Source organism: Juglans regia, chromosome 4 (genome assembly GCF_001411555.2).
Source record: "Juglans regia cultivar Chandler chromosome 4, Walnut 2.0, whole genome shotgun sequence".
Lineage (NCBI taxonomy): Eukaryota > Viridiplantae > Streptophyta > Magnoliopsida > Fagales > Juglandaceae > Juglans > Juglans regia.
The window spans coordinates 18,436,629-18,453,889 of NC_049904.1; the positions used below are offsets into that span (position 1 = coordinate 18,436,629).

Genomic DNA, 17,261 nt, shown 5'->3' on the forward strand with positions numbered 1-17,261 from the left:
AGATCCAAGTATTCAGTCTTAGCAAATTACTCACTTTGTAGAGAATTTAATATATTGAACTGAGAAAAAAAACCAAAACAAATCATATCCACATGATGCTGTGATTGACAAGCAAAAAAAAAGTTGAAGGATCGAAGGCTCTCTATGAAGATTTGTAAAATACAGGACACTGGAAATACAAATCCACATGAGAAAAACAGCAAACACTGTTGGCAAGAAGCAAAAGAGAAAACAATTGGGAATTTCGTGAGAAAATAAGGGGCATATTTAGAAAAAGAAGAATTTACACATATAGACCATCGGTAAAAAGAATAACAGGAGGAAAGAAATGAGAATTTAATCACAAAAAAGGGACAAAATTGGACGAAAATACTGTTCATTCATCATTCACGCTTATTTAATAGAGGCGTATATATATATATAAATAATCATAATTATAATCTTTTAGTTTGAGTACTGATCTTAAGCTCTTAACCCAAGTCAGTATTTATCTGAAGTCATATACAGAAGACTGTTAACTATACTTAGCGATAGAGTAGAATTGGATGTAAAGTACAAACAAGCTTACTATATAGATCCACACTTCGGATTGGATTATTCTTAAAATAAAAATAAATAAATAAATAAAAATTAAAAAAAAAATTCGGCCGACCCTGTTTGGACGGACCGACCTGGCTTGGACGGGTGGGTCAGGTTGCATGCCTAAATTGTCAATATCTACAGAAATGTCGATTGGAATAACTAGCATGATAAACACGTTTATATTAACAGACATGAACTGATGCATATTAGACAGACAATAGGTTGGTATACATCTCGCGACTGTCAGCTCTATAATAGCACCATCAAGTCCAGAAGAGTCGACGGCTTTGCTATTGATATCTGATAGGCCACGTCGTTCCGCAAGACTTCGTAAACCAAATCCCAAATATTTGGGATAATCTGTTACGGAAGATAGCATGCGGCGTGACGGGGTCAATGGGCAAGACTGGGTCCGTGAGCATATACGCGTGAGGCGCGCATGAATTGCGCGCGAGCGTAGCATGCATAACTGATCAGCGAGTTTATACGCATGAAGCGCGCATGGCGTCCGCACAAACGCACGAAACGGAGGGTTTCCGTTTAGTGTCACTCTATGCTTAAGCTTTCTATTTTTACGCTCTGTATTTATTCTGTTTTAGGCTCTGTTTTGTGAGCTGCAGTCTCGGTAATTAGTCCGCAAGTCAGTCCGCGTCTTTCCATTATTGTTCCGCAAGTCAGTCCGCAAGTCTGTTATTTTTTTCCTGTTATTTCGGTGCAATTCTGCTATTTAAGCAGAGGAGAATTATGAATAAAGCATCTAATCATTGTTGAGTCAAATTGTGGTACATTCTCACCCGAAGAGAATACGGCTTTCCTTTAATATTTTCTGTTCTATTCATTTGGGACCTATCAATTGGCCTCAGAGCCAGGTTCATTTTACTATGGGAACCAATAAAGAGAGAATTGAACATCTGGAGGCTGGACTTGGTGAAGTTCAAGAGGGGCTACACCGGATGGAGCTGGGCATGGCGGATCGATTGCGACACGTTGAAGAGACTCTTAACCGTCTCTCTGATGTGCTCCTTGCCAACCAAGAACCTCCAAACCAGGGTAATCCAAACCGTGAAGGTCACAATGGGGGACGACTTGTGGTATCCTCCAAAACGGCAAAATTAGAATTTCCTCGATTTTCAGGAGATGATCCAACGGAGTGGTTCAACCGTGTGAACCAGTTCTTCGAGTTCCAAAACACTCCCGACAACCAAAAGGTTACATTAGCATCTTACCATTTGGAAGGAGAAGCCAACCAGTGGTGGCAATGGATTCGCAGGACGTTTCAAGAGGAAGGTCGAATTCTTTCATGGATTGATTTTGAAGAGGAACTATGGGCGCGCTTTGGGCCATCGGACTGAGAGGACTTTGACGAGGCTTTATCCCGAATTCGGCAGACGGGTTCCCTACGTGATTACCAACGGGAATTCGAGCAATTAGGCAACCGGGTCAAAGGTTGGACACAGAAGGCTCTGGTGGGCACCTTCATGGGTGGTTTGAAGACAGAAGTTTCGGATGGAATCCGTATGTTTAAACCACAGACTTTGAAAGATGTTATCCGTTTCGCAAGGATGAGAGATGATCAACTAATGAGACAAAGGAGGTTCTTACGACCTGCACCACCATTACGAGCTCCCCCAGCTCTTCCACCAGCGAATCGGGCAGCACCTGTCGCTCCAGTGCGACGACTGAGTTGGGAGGAAATGCAGCGACGACGTCTCCAAGGTTTATGTTTCAATTGTAATGAAAGTTTTACTACAGGTCATAAATGTCAAGGCCCACGGATACTCCTGCTGGAAAGTTGTGAGGATGACGACAACTTGGTGTGCGACGATGTCACCGACGAACAAACAATTAAAGAAAACCACGAAGGAGCGCCAGAACCAGAAATTACACTGCATGCATTAACGGGATGGACAGCTCCCAAAACCATGCGAATCGCTGCCAAAATTCGCAACCACGAGGTTATCGTATTAATCGATAGCGGATCAACTCACAACTTCATTAGTGAGCATATGGCCAATCTGCTGCGTCTTCCAGTGATACCTACGGAAAGCTTCACGGTCCGAGTCGCCAATGGAGAAAAGCTTAAATGCCAAGGGAGGTTTGAGGAGGTACCAATCAACTTACATGACACCAAATTTTCATTAACACTATATTCCTTACCACTCACAGGTTTAGACGTGGTCTTGGGTATTCAATGGCTTGAAACTCTTGGTTCTGTGGTGTGCGATTGGAGAAAATTAACTATGGAATTCACATGGAAGAACCAGACCAAGAAGTTGGTGGGCATCGACGGGCAAAATATTCAAGCAGCATCAATTGAAGAGCTAACCAAGGGAATTCGTCCTAGCCATGCTCTATTCGCAGTGTGCCTCCAGGTTGCCCATACGGAACTGCAACAGAACATTCATCCAAGTTTCCGTGAGTTATTGCAGGAGTTCTCAGACTTGTTCATTGAACCTTCGAGCTTACCACCCACAAGAGAGGTTGAGCACAGCATCACCCTCAAGGAAGGGATCGAACCAATTAATGTGCGGCCTTACAGATATGCACATTATCAAAAAAACGAGATTGAAAAACAAGTCCAAGACATGCTGCAAGTCGGGCTTGTGCGAACCAGCACTAGCCCCTTCTCCTCACCCGTATTACTGGTGAAGAAGAAAGACGGAAACTGGCGATTCTGCACTGATTATCGCGCGCTCAACACCGCAACCATTAAAGACCGATTTCCGATTCCAACAGTGGACGATATGTTGGATGAACTCTACGGGGCTTCTTATTTTACCAAGCTCGATCTGCGGGCAGGATACCATCAAGTCCGAGTTAAACCAGGTGATATCCATAAAACTGCTTTCCGAACGCATAATGGACATTACGAATACTTGGTTATGCCCTTTGGCTTATGTAATGCGCCTTCCACGTTTCAAGCTATCATGAATACCATCTTCCGAAAGCAACTCCGAAAATTCATATTAGTTTTTTTTGATGATATTCTGATATATAGTCCAGACTGGGATCAACATTTAGTGCATGTAAGACAAGCCTTCGAAATACTGAGGCAGCACAAATTTTTTGTCAAAAAAAGCAAGTGTGCATTCGGGCAGCAGGAGTTGGAGTACTTGGGTCATATCATCACTAACCAAGGAGTGAAAGTAGACAAACATAAAATTTCTGCTATGGTAGATTGGCCTCAACCTACTAACATTTCGGAATTACGTGGGTTTCTAGGCTTGACAAGTTATTACCGGAAGTTTGTCAAGGACTATGGCATAATAGCACGGCCTCTCAGTAATCTTCTCAAAAAAGGCCAGTTCGGATGGCATGCAGAAGCTGAAAACGCTTTCCAGAATCTCAAACAGGCCATGACGACCACACCGATTCTAGCTATGCCTAACTTCAATGATGTTTTCACCATTGAAACAGATGCATCAGGAGAAGGGATTGGAGCGGTACTGTCTCAACAAGGCAAACCAATTGCTTACATGAGTCGAGCCCTCGGAATGACAAAACAATCCTGGTCGACGTACACAAAGGAGATGTTGGCTATCATCGAAGCCATACGCACCTGGCGGCCTTATCTTCTAGGCCATAAATTCTATATTCAGACCGACCAACGCAGCCTCAAATATCTGCTGGAACAACGAATAACAACACCGGAGCAACAAAAATGGGTTGCTAAGCTCTTGGGCTACGATTATGAAATTAAATACAAACCAGGACGGGAGAATTCCGCAGCAGATGCCCTCTCCCGAAAGCAGGGTAGTCCCACTCTTCTTAACATTTTTTTTCCGCAGGTTAATTTATGGGAAGAGATTAAAAAAGCTACAGCAACAGACCAATACATTCAGTCCAAGAGTCGCGAGGCAACAGAACAGCCAAAGGGATCCTATACGTGGCGTCAGGGTCTATTACTATACAAGGGGAGGGTCATTATACCAAATAATGCGGACTTACGGGCAACCCTATTACATGAAATGCACGACACGAAAACAGGGGGTCATTCAGGCGTTCTCCGAACATTCAAGAAGCTGAAACAACAATTTTATTGGCCGGGGATGCATAAGTCAGTGCAAGACTACATAAAAGGGTGCGAGGTATGCCAGAAAATAAAATCCGAGACATTAGCCCCAGCTGGTCTCCTTCAACCGCTGCCCATTCCATGCCAAGTGTGGGACGATATCACGTTGGACTTTATTGAAGGCCTTCCAACGTCGCAAGGAAAAGACTCTATCATGGTGGTTGTCGACAGGCTAAGTAAGTCCGCTCATTTCATCACTTTGAGTCATCCTTTCACTGCGAAAATTGTAGCAGAAAAATTTGTGGAGGGCATCATCAAGCTTCACGGCATGCCCAAATCAATTGTTAGTGATCGGGACCCAATTTTCATCAGTAACTTCTGGAAAGAGTTTTTTAAACTATCAGGCACCAAATTACAACTCAGTTCCGCATACCACCCCCAGACGGATGGCCAAACGAAAGTCATCAACCGCTGCGTCGAACAATACCTTCGCTGTTTTGTCCATCAATGGCCACGGAAGTGGAGCAGCTACTTACCTTGGGCAGAATACTGGTATAATACAACATATCATATTTCCACTGGGATGACCCCGTTTCAGGCACTATATGGTAGATTACCACCAACCATTCCAACATACCAAGAAGGCCTCTCACCGGTAGAGGAAGTGGACAAGCAACTGATGACGCGAGATGAACTCCTACAGCAATTGAAAGTAAACTTAGAACGCTCAGTAAACAGAATGAAACAAATGGCAGATAAAAAAAGAAGGGACATTACATTCAATATCGGCGACTGGGTGCTGTTGAAGCTACATCCATATCGCCAGCAAACGGTCTTCAAACGGGTCCACCAAAAACTGGCTAGCCGTTTCTTCGGACCCTACCAAATTCTCGAAAAAATTGGGCCAGTTGCATATAAATTAAAGTTGCCGGAGGAAGCACGCATTCACCCAGTGTTTCATGTATCGCTACTTAAAAGCTACCAGTTTAATGAAGACCTCAACCGAGAGGGGGTTGAAGCTAAAAGTTACCACCTTTCTCCGATGAGGGGGAAGTCATCTTAGAACCTCAAACTATTTTAGACTACCGATGGCTCAAGCAAGGGACTCAGATGGTTGAACAAGGCTTGGTGCAATGGAAACACCTTCCACCCGAAGAAGCAACATGGGAATCAACTGCCAAGCTGAAGGAAATGTTCCCGCGTCTGGACCTTGAGGACAAGGATCTGCTTGTTGGGGGGAGTAATGATAGGCCACGTCGTTCCGCAAGACTTCGTAAACCAAATCCCAAATATTTGGGATAATCTGTTACGGAAGATAGCATGCGGCGTGACGGGGTCAATGGGCAAGACTGGGTCCGTGAGCATATACGCGTGAGGCGCGCATGAATTGCGCGCGAGCGTAGCATGCATAACTGATCAGCGAGTTTATACGCATGAAGCGCGCATGGCGTCCGCACAAACGCACGAAACGGAGGGTTTCCGTTTAGTGTCACTCTATGCTTAAGCTTTCTATTTTTACGCTTTGTATTTATTTTGTTTTAGGCTCTGTTTTGTGAGCTGCAGTCTCGGTAATTAGTCCGCAAGTCAGTCCGCGTCTTTCCATTATTGTTCCGCAAGTCAGTCCGCAAGTCTGTTATTTGTTTCCTGTTATTTCGGTGCAATTCTGCTATTTAAGTAGAGGAGAATTATGAATAAAGCATCTAATCATTGTTGAGTCAAATTGTGGTACATTCTCACCCGAAGAGAATACGGCTTTCCTTTAATATTTTCTGTTCTATTCATTTGGGACCTATCAATATCGCTCGCTAAAAACACACGACTCTCACAGGATGGCAGCCAGGGTCTCATCGATTTTTATATACCCAGTAAAGTCGTGTCGCGGAATCTCACTTCTCCGAGCACCGATCACTGCTACCGGTAAGATCAATATGACCCTTTTCTTCAATTTTTCTTTATCTTTTTCTTTCCCCATGGTTTCTACAACCCATTTGACTGTTCTCTCTGCTCTCTGGAATTATTTTCTTTCATCAGTGCTTGTGTATCTCTGTTTTTTCAGTTTATTTGAAATTCAGGAAGAATAAGTACTTTGAGGTTGGGTGTTAAAACTGTATACTTTCTGATTGATTATCTATGTTCTTGTAATGTGAAGTTAGTAACCGTACGTTAAAAACTTTGAGTATTAGTAAGTATTTTTTAAACGGTGGGAGCTTCTTCGGAATCTTGAAATTGATTGGGAGAAAACATAACGAAGATTTTGGTGGACTGCAGGATATATATATATTTATATATATATATATATATATATATATTTATGTATACTTCTTAGATTTAAAATCATAGGAAGCATTTGTGAAACTCCTCATATGAAAAATGTTATTCAATGGACTGGTGCAGATAATTCTGAGGATTATACTAACCCTTCTAAACTATCACCCTTCTTATAAAAGTGAAATCCAAACTATCAATTTGACTCTTGATTTGAGACTTTAGTTCGAGTTAGGACTGTTCATGATTCTTAGAAATCTGAGCCAACCCACATGTAAACTTCTACGCTAACTATTCTACTCTTTTGTACATCTTAAAAAATAATTGCTAATTCTCATCATATATTGATAAAAGGTTTTCAAAATTTCCACGTAAACAACTAGAACAGCCAGGACTAGAGACATGGGTATTTTTGGTTGTGAAAGATTTTTAAAATTTTTGAGAAGTTTTTGAGATTTGGTGTTTATTGGGTTTAGGTAAAGGAGAAAGAAAGATTTGAATAGTTTTTTTGAAATTAAATTTTGTATTGGAGTTTGTGAAAGTGGATAGGTAGAGTTTAAAAGTTGTGAGTATAAGTTTTCAAAGAGTATTTTTGTATTGGAGTTTGTAAAAGTTGTATTGATTTGTGTTTGAGTAATGATTGGATGAAAAGTTGAAATTAAACATTGTTTAAGATTTAAAGATGTTTGGTTTGGTTTTAGAAAAGAAATTGAAAAATTTAGAGAAATTGTGTGTAACCAAACAAGGCCAAAACTGTGTCAATTCAGCTTATTACTTTTCCCTTTCTGTTGGCTATGGATATTGCAGGGTTTCGTTGGGATCGGCAATGGGTTGTTGTAAATGCCAAAGGGAGGGCATGCACTCAAAGAGTTGAACCAAGACTTGCTTTAGTTGTGGTGGAGTTGCCAAGTGATGCTTTTATAGAGGGTTGGGAACCTACTCAGAGCTCATATATGGGTAAATTCTATGTTCATTTTTTTAGAATTAATAAAATTTCCCCAAGTCAATTATCACCTCATTCTCACTTAATATACTTGGTGCAATTCAGGCCCCAATTTGATCTTTTGATGTCAGTTAAGCCTTTTGTCAAAACCAGTCATTAATTTGAATGTAAACATATATAAAAAGTAAAAAAAAAAAGCCGATTTTTGTCTCTTTATATGCATTTTTGTCAAAATTAACTGTCATTTGTTATTGGAAAGAATTGGGGGGGGTGGGGGGGGTACTGATGCTGAAACTTCAGATTAGGGTTCAAGTTACAATGAATCAAAATTCATGGGTGCAACTGAGAATCGTGTGGGAAATGTAATTAACCCTTGTAAAAATTATATTTTCTTCTAAACAAAATTTCTTAGAAATTCTGGTGAGGACATGCCTCCTTTCAGGTGCCATTTTACTCTTTATATTGATCTCTCACAATAGAAGTGGGTTTAGCATTACCAATTATTGAATTATCAAATTGATGTATGTTCCTTTGTTCTCTCTTCTGTCTAGGTATGTGCAGGCACGCATGTCCTATATGTATATGTATGGGCCAGATTGTGTGTGTGTGCCCTATATGTATATGTATATATATTGGCCAGATTGTTTATAAAGCTATATAAAGCTACTAGCTGTTAAGATGTAAACTTAATCCTTTGTTTCTCCACTGTATGATAATATTTTCTCACTAGTGTATACTTCCATCTGTAACTAAGCTCTGCATTGTCATTTTGCCCTCGTATTTCGTAGAGTTTTCATAGCCTATTAGTGGGAAGAGAAATGATATATACAAGCTCCAAATGCACAAGCCTTTTATAAAAAAGTGAACCCACCGTGAAAAGTGTGAAAAACTCACTTTTTCTTGATGAGGCCCACATTTTTATAAACGACTTGTGCAAGGCTTGTACATTTTGGACTTGTACCTAGATTACTCGGGTGGGAATGATGAGCTTGGAGATGGGGTTGTGATTCAATGGCCTGTGCTAATGGGCTAGAAGGAGAAAGTATACTCTAACCCCCCCTTAAATTACCTTTTGTAATATGACCTGTAACTTCTAAATTTGCTGTTTAACCCTCACATTTGAAACATTAGTTGTAATTCGGCCTCTCTAGAATTAGACCGCTATGATTGAGCCACATCACCTGTATTTCATTCATCGTAATGAATAGATCTTTAGGGCAGATTGCAACCCATATTTCATGTTGGAGGCTGGATGACAACTTTGATATGGAGGTTATATTGCAAAAGGAGTGGTATTATATCTGTTGAACTTATTTCCCCTTTCATTCCACAGGAAACATGCAAGATGCTCTACTTTTTTTCCTTTGTGGATCTTAATTACTATTTACCACTTATTTTTCTTTACAGTCTTAAAAGCACCAGGGATGAATGTGCTCAAGGTTTCTTTAAGTAAACCACATGAAACAGCAGATGGTGTCTCAGTCTGGGAATGGTCTGGCTCTGCATTGGATGAAGGGGATGAAGCATCACAATGGTTTTCAGATTTTCTTGGGAAGCCCTACCGGCTAGTTCGATTTAATACTGGTAGGGCTTGATCAAAGGAATTTTATAACATTATGATGGTGAAAATTAAAATTAAAAAAAAAAAAACATTGGGACTTTGTGTCCAATGGTTGTTGGTACCCATGAAAAGCAGAAATTCCTTTGTCTGAGGCATTAGTGAAAAATAAAAACTCTCTTGAATCAAAGCATGAATTTGCACGGGAGGCACATGCTTTGACATTGTAACACACATGCACACGTGTTTGAAGAAAAAAGCATCGCAGACAAAATGCATACAGACTTTCATTTTCCTCTCTTGCCATTTCCGCCTCCATTGATGATTTCCAGTCATTATGAACCTCTGGGCTTGTTTCTTCGTTCACGTATATTTCTTATATTTACTTCCCTTTATCATGGATTCAATCATTTTCTAATGCAGCATCAGAAACTAGGCCTGTGGAACCTGAATATGCTCCTGGACACAAAGTCTTATTTTCTGACATGTATCCATACTTGCTGTTGTCTCAGGTTGGTCTTGTTGAGAATTGTAAACTAAGTTTTCTTTGCTTTCACATAGAATCTTAAAAGTGGATCTCAACATATCTTTTGCAGGGATCAATGGATGCACTAAATGAGCTTCTCAACAATCCCATACCAGTTAACCGTTTTAGGCCCAAGTATCTACACTTATCACATCTCTTAATTTCATGATCTATGAGCATCACTGGACTCTGCACTACTTATATTTAGAGGCATTCACTACTATAAAATTCAATACCAGCCACTAATCATGACCAAATGTCATTGAATCCGTGTCATAAACACTAGTTCTAGAATCTTTAAAAGGTTTTACTTGCATTTTTCAGCATCCTGGTAAATGGTTGTGATCCATTTGCTGAAGATCTATGGACAGAGATCAGGATAAACAATTTCACATTTCAGGGTGTCAAGCTATGCTCCCGCTGTAAGGTAAAGAGCTACCTCTTTTCATTTTCTACCTATCTCATGGCAGTCAATTATATTTTCTATAATAATATCAGTGTATTTCATGTTTGGTGTTAAAATCCCTTTTTTCCAAAGAATTAAACAAATGTGACTTACAAAATATCTAAGATGAGCTCTAGAGATGCCATTTAATGGAACAGATACTAGTACTACTTGCAGTTTAATTTAGAGATGAAGCATGAGTACATTTTCAAGCTCAGAGGTAAACAAGTTGAACATATTTAGTGTTGATGATATCCAAGTAGATACCAATGCAGATGCTTGAGCTGCTTGGAAACTAAAAATCTTATAATTAAGGCCAAAACTATAGAAATCCTATGATAATGTGGAAGATCTAAAATTATAGTCAATCAAAAGAAAAGAAAAGAAAACTTTAGCCACCTCTGTCTAATTGATGGGGAGATTGTCCTACATCAATATAACATTCTCACCATATGTCATTTAAATTAAATCTACAATTAAAATGTTAACATTTCATGTTCCTCTTAAATGTACCTTGTTGCAAGAGATACATGATATCCTGTTTGCAGCCATGAGTCTACTATGGGCTTTTCTCGTACAGTAGTAGATTGGCATCGTCTGAACCTTCTAAAATTCATTGTTTCCCGATTGACTGTGTTATGTCTCCCAATATTTACATAGACACTTCTGTGTTTTTTAAGGTCCCTACAATCAATCAAGAGACTGGGATAGCAGGCCCTGAGGTAAGTGAAACTCTCAAGGCATTCCGGTCAGACAAAGTCTTGCGTCCAACTCAAAAACAGAAGGGAAAGGTGACTCCTAATTCCCAGACTTCCAACTATGTTATTCCGTCCCAGATGATTCACAAATGGCATGTTAAATGATTCTGCAGGTCTACTTTGGTCAGAATTTAGTCTGGAAGGACTCTCAAACTGTAGCTGAAGGGAAAGGAAAGGTCATCGAAGTGGGAGATCCTGTTTATGTTCTCAAAAAGGTTTCCTCTGCTAATGAAGCAGCAGCTTGAACTATGTACTTGAAAATTAGAAATGCCAACGTATTATGGAGACACAAAAGACCTGTCGTGTAGCATATTATAACGGAATAAAAAAGGCAGGCGGCCTGCTAGTGCACAAAAACTCGTGTTTTTTCCTACAACTTTTTAAGGCATGATTCCAAAAGTGAATAATAAGGCGATGAGAAAGAATATGTATGAACATGCATGATTCGATCTTTATGACCTTTTCATCCCATAAGTAATTATAACTGATCATTTTCATCCCTTAGTGGATAGTTAGATGAGATTAGATGATCTATGAATAATAGTAAATTAGTTTGTGAATAGTATTGAAATGATTTGAGTGGAAATGTTTTATGGGATTTTGATAAATAAGAAAAAAAAATTGAATAAAAATATTATAAAGTTAAAATATTGTCAGAATATAATTTTTTAATATAATTTTTATTTTAAAATTTGAAAAAGTTAATTTTTTTGTGTTTTATTTGAAATTTTGAAACAGTTATAGTGATTAAGTAATGATTAAATAAAAAAGTTAAAAATTTAATAAAGAAAAGTGTTTCTATTTGTAATGTTTAGATATTGAGATAAGATGGACGGGACGGGACGGGACGGGACGATATGGAAAATTCATGTTGTACAAACTAGGCCTAAAGCGTTGATCCATAACTTGATAATATAACCCCTAGCAAAATTTGGGCATTTTGTTTTATTTGTAACCGATTTAGAAAACCATTCACTTATAACTTTTATTTATAATTGTTTTATAACTGTTGATCTGGCTTATTAGTAACTACCATTATCACTTATTGAAGGAGGATAAAATATTACAGGCCCAAATAACTAAGTCCAGCTTATCATAGGGCTCTCACTTGAAGACATAAGAATAGAGAGAAAGAAGAGACAAAAAGAAAACAAAGAGTGGACAAGAAAAAAAAGTGTAAAAGGAAAAAAAAAAATGAGGAAAGAATGAAAGTAAGTCAGGCACGCCAACGAGAAGTTGAATAAAGCTGTCATCCATCGCCACTCCCAAGGCCAAGGATAAAAAATGGATATGAGAAAGGGTCTCCTTCGACTGGTACTTCGACTTCTTCCTCTTCTTCCAAATTACGATCAAGGCCCAACCTTGCTATTCGATGGCACTGAGATGCCACATCAACAATAATGGAATCAAGGAGATCCCCAAAAAAATGAGATGAAAGCTGCGAGCAAAACCAAAGAAATATGACTAATTCCACACAGAAAACTTTCTACACATACTAACAAGTTTCTAAATTTTTATTATAATGAGACATAAGGAAAGAGTCTGAACTATCTTTACTTCTGGTCAATATATGAAACCAATCTGCAGTATTTAGGGCCATCTTTCGTTGGGCAGTTAAACCAACAAAAGATAATGACAGCTGCTACCGCGCCTCATATCTGATATATCTAATTCAGTTGAGAACCGAAATATCACAACAAAAGAAGGGAAACGAAAATTAAGTGAAACAAACTCGTAAACACAGATGCAAAAACACACAAAAAAGGGACGATAAACAGGAATGAAAAAAGAAAATGTTTAGTTCTTTGCAGGCATCTTTCACAAGAGTAGAAAGGGAGGCTCTTAACAACACAATCCAGAACACACCCTTTTTTAGACCTGATTTCAGCCTAAGACTGTGTATTAGCTCAGGAAACTTGAGGCCTTCAATCTTGTTGTAATGGATTGCCTTAATGGTAAGTTCCCAAGGAATTCCTTGCAATGCAAGAGAATCCAACCAATTCAAAACTAAAATCCTGGACGTTCTCATAGCATCTTCCATTGTTCAACAGTTAAGCCACAAAATAGTATGTTTTTCAATGCATGAAAGGAATACCTGAGCATGAGAAGCCATTTTGTCCTCGTTAGGCACTGACATGAGTCGTAAGAGCAGAGTTGCTAGGTCCAATGTGATGCCTGCTAACCTAAAATTTCAGATGAAGGCAGAAACGCTATATTCTGTCGCAACTAGCAGATGATGAAGATAAAACCAATGATCACAATTATTATGATAAAAGCAAGCAAAATGAAGGTATGAACATAGCCATAGTACAAGGGAAGTATAAAAGAGAGATGCAGAAAGAAAGAAGGGAAAAGCTAATCTCAAATCTAACTCTACCCGATGTGCTGCCATTGTGAGATGCTAGTTAACTAAAAGAATATTATCAATTCTGCTAGAACCAAAAAAAATTTAAGCAACACCAAAAACATGTGCCAGTTAGTGCTGCTGTCTTTGAAAGGAGTGAAATTGCTCTCAGATTTCCAATTCAACTATCAAGTATGCCGCTGTCTTATATGGGAAAATGAATCATTTGACCGATTCAGAATCTCATGAAGTAGGCATCTGATCATAGAGATCATGATCAAGATGCATACATCCTTTCAATAGTTTTCACGATCCATATTGCTTATACTTAAAAAAAAATGATACATATTATTTTTATTGAATTTGTGGGCGCTCCGGCTCCTTCAAACATAGGTTTGGTATTAGATCTCCTTATTTTGAAATCCTATCCAGAAGTTGCACACATACATTTCAAGTCAATTACACAACATAAATAGAACTTTGATTTTATGTTTTTAGTTAGGCATTTAATATTTTTGAATTTTTTTTCCTTTTGAAAAAATTTGCACATGAACCAAATCTTAGGTGGCCATAGCACATGGGGTGTAGAACCATGTTTACCTAAAAATAATTAGGGTTTGGGGTTTTAGAAGTGTAGAATTTATACTTTAGAGTTTTCCTTTAAGGGTTTTTTTTTTAGAATTAGTAGAACTCTAGGGTAGGTTTGGAGGGTGAGATGAGAATTTTGTGTTTTGTTTTAGTGTTTAAAATATTATGTTTTGATATTATTATTGTATTGGGATTTGAAAAAGTTGAATTGAGATTTAAAAAAGTTGAATTGTTTATTATATTTTGTATGGGGATTTGAAAAATGTATAATAATGAGATGAGATGAGATGAGAATTTTGTATCTCATCCCACCCTCCAAACCTGCCCAAGGCTCGTTTGTTTTCAAGAGTGAAACTCAAAACTTTGAAAACCTCCAATCACATCATTACAACTTTCTCAAATTCCCACATAAAATAAAATAAACAATTCAATTTTTTCAAATCTCAAAACAAAACAAATATTAAAAAATATATTCTAACAATATTTTATTCAACTTTTTAATTTTAATCTCAACTCATCTCATCTCATCTTTGAAAACAAACAAGCCCTGGTAACTTGTAATTGGAGGGTAAAACATGAGCGGAAGCGCTATGACAATCGCTTACTGCAACTACTCCCATTTATAAAAAGTCATTCTACTACTATTCTACAATCTTATACCACACACTTGCTGATGTGAATTTTTATTTTTTATCTTTTAATCTTTTTTAGTTTAGCAAATGAGTGATGTAGGGATGCTGAGTAGAATTTTTATTTGCAAAATAGATTAGGTTAACATACCTTTAGACATTTTAATATAAATATAACTTTTATTTCATGTTTTACTTTGATATTTTTAGGCATTTGGGTTTTTTTTTTCCATTTTTTAATATTCTAGAGCTTTCTGAATTTTTTTGATTTGTTATTATCACAAGTTTAACATAAGAAATGTTGTTTAAAAACCGTACCAAATTGGGGACTAAATATAATAAATAATTCAAAATTTTTAAATTTAATAAATAATTCAAAATTTTTAAATTTAATAAATAATTCAAAATTTTTAAATTTAAAATAAAAATAATCTTATAAAATTATATTGTAATAATATTTTATTCAACTTTTAACTTTTATTTCATCTCATCTGTATAACAAAACGAGGATGTCAATAAATTCTTCTACATGTTCGCCGATACATAAACCCACTAGATGATTACCGTGATGAGATGGCACAAGATCAAGAATCCAATCTTTTATCTATATATTATCATTGCCGGTGCCTACTCCAGCTTTAATTTTTTGCTTAATTCCTCCATCTTTTTGTGTCATTTGTTGGTTTAGGGCTTAGATGTTTCTGCCTTCCGTGGCGTCAATTGTTTCCACCAATTTAAATCATGCAACTTAGACTACGACTATAATAAGGGCAAGAGATTTGCTACTCATCATCCCTACACATCACATAAACAACACTTATTTTTATTTTTTTAAGTTTCTATTTTATTTTATTCTTCCTAAACTAATTAAGTTTTTATACTCATCATCTGTACATCACATATTTGATAAGAGAAATAAAAATTAAAAATTAAAAATTTATATGTGATATGTGGTGTAAAGATGATGAGTAGCATTTTTTTACTTAACAAATAGTATTCGTAGCTCGCAATCGACGAATACAATCGTCGGTTCAAGGTTTCTCTTTCATCGTGTCGTCATCATCATCATCCATCATCATCATCTTCTTAAAGAGAAAGTTGGCAAAATTCGTGATGGCTTTGGTTGGTGTGTAGGATGCCAATGCAGAGTTGGAGTTTGTTAGGGCCTTGAAGGTAATGGGTTAGGCTACCCCCGTAATCATGTATTATAGAACTTTCATGGCCACGGATCTTGGCGATGGAGGTGAGATTAAGACGTATCAAGCTGTGGTATTAGATGGGATAGACTCTAAGACAGCGAAATCCTTTAGGCTAAAGCCCCCTGTGGATGAGCGAGGTAAAGCAAATTGATTCCATTGATTCTTGAAAGCTTTGAGCCACTGTTATGGCATTGTAGTTTTCATATTTCTAATTAATTCATTGGTAGATAGATGAAACTGTTCATTATCTTACACATATATTTAGTTGACCTTCTATGAGAGTATAACTCAAATAAATTCAATTAGAGCCTTAATCCCATCTAATTGGACTAATTAAGCTACTTGATCCTCTTATGCCAGTCACAAATTTTAGGGCCATGTTTGGTTTGGTTATGATCTCTGAGGAGATTTGTAAACTATATTAAGAGTGGTAGCTCAATGGGATCTGAAAATCAAAGACTCATAATTAGTTAGGATGAAGTTGATACTCAATATTAGTGTTGATTTTTATTTATTCTTTATGTTTGTACTATTTCATGTAGCTAGATTGTGCAGGCAGTCATGGGAGATCAGAATGGTTAGTTAGTATATATATGTTTATATTATATCACGCGCGGAAGCATGATTTGTTTGCTGAAATGGTAGTAATGATTTTCACTAATTGACTACTGCTTGTTATGTTGTTGGCCTGTGCAATGATGTGCAATACTGAAAACCTTTGTTGAGAATTTATGACGTTGGGACTAATAAAAAAAAAATACACAAGATTACTGTCCTAGTATATCCTTAATTTGTTGCTCAGACCAACATATTAATGTATGTTGGAGTAAATTGTTCCTATCTTTTTCTATTTTTATTTCATTTTATGCCTAGTTAATGTACTCGTCTAGATTAATTATAACTGGCGAGAGAAGATCGGATGTGTTGGGAAAATGACTCATTTGATACTACTTGTCGAGAGCTTGTACACACTCTCGGGATTACTCCGAACTTTGTTCCTTGATATCTGGTGCCAATAAAAAAAACATTGATATTATTAGAATAGTTGGAAGATATTTGTCACAAACCTCCTAATTTAGCTACTTGAATAGTTTTTTTCTTTTTTTTTTAGATCATTTTTACCTGGACCGATTAGTTGATGGTAATTAATTCTTTTTTTCTTTTTTTTTTTTTGTCAGACCACTGACCTTTTTTCCTTTTTTTTTTCAGGTGAAATATTTTGTATTTGCGTGAAGCCATCAGCCGAATGAGTGTAAAACTTCATTTTACACCCGCTAATAATAGTAAGACACGTAGAAACTCTAGAAAAATGAACAATGGAGGTGCATGCAATGTATGCCCCCCTTCCCCCTAAACGGCCAAACCCGATCTTCACTTTGTTCGACACACCTATCGTCATCACCCCCCCCCCC

General features: G+C 37.5%; 1 protein-coding gene and 1 long non-coding RNA gene across 2 annotated transcripts; one reads left to right on the forward strand and one right to left on the reverse strand.

The window, feature by feature from the left end:
- Positions 1-816: 816 nt before the first annotated feature.
- LOC108985035 (mitochondrial amidoxime-reducing component 1-like) lies at positions 817-11,589 on the forward strand. The gene is made up of 9 exons (XM_018957182.2): positions 817-882; positions 6,394-6,511; positions 7,667-7,816; positions 9,210-9,386; positions 9,784-9,872; positions 9,957-10,021; positions 10,211-10,313; positions 11,012-11,122; positions 11,203-11,589. Exons 2-9 carry the CDS (start codon positions 6,424-6,426, stop codon positions 11,332-11,334), a joined length of 915 nt encoding a protein of 304 aa, XP_018812727.1. The 5' UTR covers positions 817-882; positions 6,394-6,423; the 3' UTR covers positions 11,335-11,589.
- A 576-nt stretch (positions 11,590-12,165) lies between these two features.
- Positions 12,166-13,441, reverse strand: LOC118348308. The gene is made up of 2 exons (XR_004801398.1): positions 13,185-13,441; positions 12,166-12,527 (listed from the first exon to the last, which is right to left on the reverse strand). It is a non-coding gene; the product is annotated as an uncharacterized LOC118348308 (long non-coding RNA).
- Between the last annotated feature and the right edge of the window lie 3,820 nt (positions 13,442-17,261).